This window comes from Morone saxatilis, unplaced genomic scaffold (genome assembly GCF_004916995.1).
Source record: "Morone saxatilis isolate NCDOM2014 unplaced genomic scaffold, NCSU_SB_2.0 Contig2, whole genome shotgun sequence".
NCBI classification, from domain to species: domain Eukaryota; kingdom Metazoa; phylum Chordata; class Actinopteri; family Moronidae; genus Morone; species Morone saxatilis.
The window spans coordinates 27,362,758-27,369,761 of record NW_023339762.1 but is presented as its reverse complement, the minus strand read 5'-3'; the positions used below and the strand labels follow the sequence as shown (position 1 = coordinate 27,369,761).

At 43.1% G+C, this 7,004-nt stretch overlaps 2 protein-coding genes across 2 annotated transcripts in view; one reads left to right on the top strand and one right to left on the bottom strand.

The window, feature by feature from the left end:
* Window positions 1–2,705, top strand: part of LOC118330781 (CD59 molecule (CD59 blood group)) — a gene marked incomplete at its 5' end in the record, with an annotated part of 3,805 nt that extends 1,100 nt beyond the window's left edge. The window contains 2 exon segments of the mRNA XM_035665458.1: window positions 1,055–1,156; window positions 2,015–2,705. Of these exon segments, the coding sequence (XP_035521351.1) occupies window positions 1,055–1,156; window positions 2,015–2,214 (302 nt within the window). The 3' untranslated portion in view covers window positions 2,215–2,705.
* A 1,362-nt stretch (window positions 2,706–4,067) lies between these two features.
* Window positions 4,068–6,934, bottom strand: kcnj11l (potassium inwardly rectifying channel subfamily J member 11, like; the record flags this gene model as incomplete). Its single annotated transcript, XM_035665459.1, is given in 5 exon segments — window positions 4,068–4,501; window positions 4,873–5,080; window positions 5,662–5,931; window positions 6,005–6,244; window positions 6,772–6,934. Coding segments are annotated over 5 exon segments (1,311 nt in total).
* Window positions 6,935–7,004: the final 70 nt, after the last annotated feature.

Below are 7,004 nucleotides of genomic sequence, written 5' to 3'. Positions count from 1 at the left end.
GAAAGTAATATCATTACTGTAATATTACTACTAGTAATAAGTTACTGCCCAACACGGCTGATGAGACTAAAATAGTATAACTGTCTATATAATTGTATAAAGTTTTGTTTTTGCAGTTGAAGTAATAATTTGAGTAATTATTATCTCACTGTGAGAAAAAGGAGACTTTTGATGTAATTGTGACACTGAGGTTCTGCAGAGCTGCTGAACCAGAACAATCACAGTGACACTGAAGTAAAACTACAGCCAGAAGTGTTTAACGTAGTGCCAACTAGCAAGGCTAAATCATTATTGGTCCTTTATTGTTGTTATTGGATATAAATGACGTAGCAGAAGCAGCTTGTTCACAGCCTTTATTTTCTATGCAGACGATTGAGCTTTGTGCAAGTATGACAAAAACTTATCTTTACACTTCTGAATGTGTTGCTCATGGAACAAGACATAAATGAAGACCAACAGTGCTGAACGTGTGTTACGTCCTCCCAGTCCAGCAGCTGTAGTGGATCCATTAGCTGACCCTGTTGGACTGGGAGCTCCCAGTGAACAGGATCAGATACAGCAGCTGATGCAGACTGATGACAGGGAATTTTTGTGTTTTTGTACAGTAATCAGTGAGACCCAGCCCTCAGAAACACAAAATTATTGTGTTTTTTAGGTCCCTTTTGTTGTTAGTTTTCACTGTTATATTTTAAGATAATATTTGTTTCTGTAGTCAAACAGATTGAGGTTATCAGTCAGTTTTTACCGACTATAGTTTCTGTGTTTTGTGGGGCAGACCGGCTGCTGGAGGGCTGAGATGGAAGCGAGCGTACAGATGAACAATGGAGGTTTATTATGTTGCAGAAGGTTTTTTTAGACATTTCTGAGGATGTTTTTATATATATTTTTTTCAGGGTTAAAACTTGTTAATCAGTTGCAACCGACATGACTTAAAGCTGCTGACAAACCTTTTTCTGGCAGCTGTCAGACTGCCACTGTAGAGTGGTCTACAGTGGTGAGTGTCTGTTGATCCTTACAAACGGCTAAAAAACTGTTTCTTGTTCTTCTTTTTCAGGTTCTGGACTTCGTTGCTACAAGTGCGCTGATTACACGGGACAGTGTCAGAATGTGCAGGAGTGCACGTTTGAAGACTCCTGTATATCCCTGAGTGAAAGAGGTCAGTTATCTTCAGTATTTACTTTATTAAACGTACTGTTAGCACTAAGTGAAAAAAGAAAATGGCTTCTTCTACTTAGCTAACTAACGGCTGATGTAAACTAGCTGGCTAGTTAGTTAGCTAGCTAATCTAAATTCAACATTAGCTAGCTAGTTATGTCTGATAGCTGATATTAACAGCTAGCTATCAGTTGATAAAGATAAGTTTATTGTTGCATCTGAAGTTAGCTAATGTTGGCAAAACGCTAACTAGCTAGCTAATCTACATCAATTGTAAGCTAGCCAGTTAAGCTACATTACATTTCAGATCTTCATTAATTGAATGTCAGACGTTCAAATTCTTTATTAATCGTTATCGTCTTTAGCTGCTAGTAAAAGTTAGTTGATTATTTGATCAGTTGATTGACAGAAAAATAAAACTATAAATATTTTAAATATTCGCAGTTTCATTCTTCTTATATGAGAAATGTTCTGTTTTTGTTTTTCTTTCTTTAATGGGAGAGTAAATACATTTTTGGAGTTTTTAATTGGTCAAAACAAGAAAACTGTTAACGGATTACGGAGACCAAACAATTAGTCAATTAATCGATAAAATAATAGTCAGATTATTCGATAATAATAAAATAATCCTCCAGGATCTCGCAGGCTTTTTTTATTTGTTTATTTATTTTTTACTGTTAGCTGATTTTAGGGCAGCTCTTCTGAAACATAGCAATGCATGTTGGGATGTTTTTGCAATGAAATTGCAGGAGAAAATTTACTGTGATTTTTTTTCCCTCTTCACCTTTGCTCATCACATTACCGCCGTCGTTTGTGTGTGTGTGTGTTTGTGTGTGTGTGTGTGTGTGTGTGTCTCCAGGTGGGAAGACCATCCGTCAGTGTATCAGGTACACGGACTGCGATAACTCTCGCCTCAGCCAGATGTTCCCGTCCATCGCCAGCTTCACGTACCGCTGCTGCAGCAGCAACCTGTGCAACTCCGGCAACGCTGTCACCACGGCAACGCCCGTCCTGGCTGCGGCGGCGAGCCTGCTGAGCGTTTGGTGGTGTTGGGTCTGAAGGCCTGCAGGTTGTTGTAGTTCAGTATGAAGCTTGTTTGAGTTAACACCAACTAATGTGACGTCACTGTGGCTCCTTCAGGTTCTCAGGTCAGTAAAGAACGACTGCGTCTACTAATGTTCAGTTTAACAGGAAGTCCAGAACAAAATGACTTTATGTCAAATTCATATTCCCGTCTGTTTGATGATGACCTAAAAACTGAAACTGATCACATTTCAAAATAAATTGTCTCTAAACTTTTTGTTTGGTTAGACTCTCAGATCTCTTCAGTCTCTCGTCCTCCTTCTTTCTGCTGCAATCGATTGTTTTCACAGGAGGATCTTTCATATTATTAGTGACATTTATTTTTCTATATTAAAATACAACCATCTGGTTCCAATTGGTGCCGTCTGTGTGTTCATGTATTCAGTGTGTCAGATCTGTTGCTGTCTTCTTTTTGTAAATTAAACATTTGACAAACAGTTTAAATAAATAAATGTGATTGAAGGCGACTGTGGTTCTACGTTTGTTTAATCTTTATTTTGGTTTCTGTTGTCAGTCGGGACCACGGGCAGCTACATCCCATCTTCTCCTCATTAACTAATATTGTTCCTAATGTTCTTTCTTTACTACAATAATATGAATAATAAATCTGCCTCGCATATCCAGAACCAGGATTAAAACATCTCAGGAGGCCAAATTAAAACCATTTAGAAGTGAGGTTAAATAAAAGAGAATATAAATAAATACCAACAATAAAACAGATAAAACATGTTGCACAATGAGTTGTTTGATGTGTTGTAAAGTCTGCAGACTCCTGATCTAAACTCAATGTGTTTCACTTTGTTTTTCAGAATAATCTGTATGAACTGAAGATTTATTTGAACAGTTGGAGTTGAGATCGTAGAAACAGAAGAAAGAATTTAACTTCGGCTCGAACATATTGCTTCAAAATGCATTTTATTAGAACAGAAACAAACTTACATCACAGAAACAGCCTCATTAATAATTAACACAGATGAGAAATTGATAAAACAAAGATTTAATCAACTTGCCACCAAATAAAAAAAATAGAATATAAATAACAGCCTATAGACTGTAAAACTCCAGCAGTGTCACAGTGAGCATCATCTGCTGTAGGGTTTAAACCCATATGTGACTTATAGAACATCCTATAACACACCAGCTTTATATGGCTTACATTATAATGAATAAATAATAAGCAGTGGTTGCTGCCACGCCTGAAGAATAAAAACAGATAACATATAACAACAAGCTTTTATTGTTGTACAATATAATATTTATCTCATTATAAAGTGTTTCCTGTATAACGTAATAACTTATACTGTTATAGAAAAGTTAATATAAGTTTTTGCAGGGTCTCTGGCAGTGACATTCGAAGGTCGCAGGATTCGGTACATGATTGTGTCATTTCCTGTTTCTGTATTCACCTTTTGCACCTTTTACTTATTCCTTTCACAGAGAGAGAGTTTATCCTCACTCAGTGAAAGAAACCCAGTCTGAGAGTCAGATGTTCAGATTGATTCCACTCTCACGTCTGAACGCTAAACACGAAGCTACAGCCAGCAGCTGGTTAGCTTAGCTTAGCATAAAGACACCTAGGCTGGTTCTGTCCAAACCAAATCCACCTACCAGCAGCTCTAACGCTCCCCATGACAGTCAAATCCCGACTCATTGTGAGACATACTGACGTTATATCTCGTGTACAAAGGGTCGTACAGATCATGAGAGTGGCGTCCATCTTCTCTTCTGCCTCTCAGTCTCATCGGCCATCTCCATCTGGACCTGAAGAAGTGGATGTTGTGTTCACTGAGTAGGATCCAGTTTGTAGTCTGGTCCCTGTTTCCTGGTTTTCAGTCGCTCATCTCTCCCAGTCCGTCCTCTTCAATCTGTCGTCCAATCACCTCCAGCTGCACCTTCTTCTTCTGTCCTTTCTTCTCAACCTCTTCCTTTGGAGTCTCTGATTGGGCGTACCAGGGCTGAGGGGCGGAGCTATCGCAGGTCCGGCCTCCCCTGCGGAAGCCCCCCCTGCCGGCCCGGACCAGGCCCCAGCCCTGCAGCTGGCCTGTGTTGGAGCTGCCCTCCTGGATGCCCCTGGTCTGGTCCAGCTCCTTGGCGCTGAGGGACGACATCTTGATGGGAACCGTGTTGCCGAACTTGGAGTAGTCGACGCAGTAACGGGCGTCCTCCTCCGTGATGATGGAGACGAAGCGCCGCCCCCACAGGATCTCCTCAGGAGTGTAGGAGGTCCGAGCCTGCATGGTGATCCCCGTTGTTTCCACCACACCTACAAACCGAGGACGACTCATTCTTTAATGATAACACAGTTAGCATTGCCCTGATCAACCAAACTCCATTCAGAAAACAAACATTTTAAACGGAGATGTCATTATTTCAGTATCAAATGCTATCAAATAAAGATCTGAAATATAAACAACGTGTAGTCTCTTTATCTTTCTTATACGACTATATGATTATTATTAGGAGTGTGCTCTGATGTTTAATAATGTGTTTAATATTCCCAGACCTTTATATCTTTAAGTGTTTCACAGGCTGTGCGGTACTCTCTATATGTTGTTGTTGTTTAGAACTTGGAAAACCACATCCTAAAGGAAAAATAAACTTGTGAACAGGATCCAGGTCTGCGTGGGTCCCGACCTTCCAGGATGACGACGATCTCCAGGTCCTCGGAGGCCAGCGACTGGGCGGAGAGCTCGTACAGCGGACTCCCTCTCTCCATGGTGTGGCTGATGATCAGAGGAGAAACCAGGAAGATGCCGTTGCTCCTCAGAGGGTTCTCCACCTGGATGTCCAGCTGGCAGACCGGGATCACCTCGCCCTCCGCCGTCACCGTCCGCCGGATCACCTGGAGGGAAAGTCAGCATCCAAACAGCTACAGTAGGTACGGGCTCCGAATGAGACCAGTTTATGTTTATCAGCTCAGAGACGAGACTGGTTTAACTTCACTGGTTGTGGTGAAACTGTTTTATATAATATCATATAATAATATATAATATAATCTATGGACAGATAGCTTGTTGCTACGGTAACTGCTAACTGCTGTTAACGGTAGCTGCCTTTAGCTAGTTAGCAGTGTCTGTATCGTTAGCTACACGGCTCACTGAGCTAACTAGCTAACAGTAGTCCAGTTATCTGTCCATCAGGGAGTTCAGACGGAAAACCAGAACACATTTTATGATTATGATCCAGATCAGAGTCCTGGTCAGAGCCGCTGTAAATCACCTCAGTGCGACAGCCAGCAGACAGTTAGCTTAGCATCAAGACTGGAAACAGGGACAGAGCTAACCTGGCTATGGACAACCTTTCTGTGGTAATTTGGGGTCTGTAGCTTTTTCATCTCTTTGAGCTTGTTACTGTCTCTTTCTCTCACTCTTTCTAGAGCTTCCAGTCATAAATACACAGTGATGTTTAGCTCAGAGTCGTCACCTGCAGCTGGATGGTGGCAGAGATGATCATACTCTTCCTCAGGTCTCCGACTCTGAACATGAATGTCGGGCGACCGTTTCGTGGAGCGATGACGGCGTTTCTGGAGAAGATGAGCGTCTCTGCTCGTCGGTTGGCCTGCGCCGTCTTCATGAACACGCAGCCGAGCATCACGGCGTTGATGATCAGCCCCAGAATGTTCTGGATGATCAGCACGGTGATGGCCAGAGGACACTCCTCTGTCACCATCCGGCCCCCGAACCCGATGGTCACCTGCGGCAGACGGGACGTCAGCATCCACAGCTAACAAAGCACAAACACCTGGACCTGGATCAGCAGCTCTCACCTGGACTTCAATGGAGAAGAGGAAGGCTGAGGTGAAGGAGTGGATGGCGGTGACGCAGGGGACGGGGCCCGGCTCGCCGTTGGGGTCACGGGGCTCCAGGTCTCCGTGAGCGAAGGCCAGGAGCCACCAGATCATAGCGAAGAGCATCCAGGAGCAGAGGAAGGCCGAGGTGAAGATGAGGAAGGAGTGCTGCCACTTGAGGTCCACCATGGTGGTGAAAACATCCTGCAGGAACCGACCCTGAAACCCACGAAGAAGAGAAAGGAGCGTAAAACTGCACAGAAAACAACCGTCATCCATATCTCGTATCTCGTATCTCAGCCTTTCATACAGCGTTCATACGGTATTTTCATGAGGCAAAACTTTCTTTTAATAGTAAAAAAACGTAATAATAATATAATTAATAAAATATGGACTAAAACTCAAACTTTAACAGTAAAATCAAACTCTAATGTCCTTTCACTGTAATAGTAGAAGGTTTATACTGTATTAATTACAGAAAATATTGTTGTAAGTTAATCGGTCCTGACGCCTTCTCTGCTACACGTGGACTAGCAGCTCCGTACACTGTGTTGCTCTTTACACTGCGTCACCTGACCCTTTTACCCCCAGCTGATCTGCTCTGGGTCAGTATGAACTGGCTGATTGAAGCTGGATCAGCACTTTGACTGGATGGTGAGTCTGTGTTATTGATCGGGCCTGCAGCCGCTGTTAGAGGAAGGAACCACAGTCACACAGGTAACACGTTCCCATTGGTTGGGACGTACCTGCTCCCGGATGTTCTTGTGGGCCACGTTGCAGGATCCGGTCTTGGTGATGAAGCGGGCTCTCTGAGACCTGAAGCGGCCGCGGTTCGGCTGGTTCTGGTCCTCCGCCAGACGGGTCAGCAGGAAACCGTCCGGCAGGAGGCCCTTCCTGGCCAACATGATGCTGCACACACACACAGTAACACACACAGTAACACACACACACAGTAACACACACACAGTAACACACACAC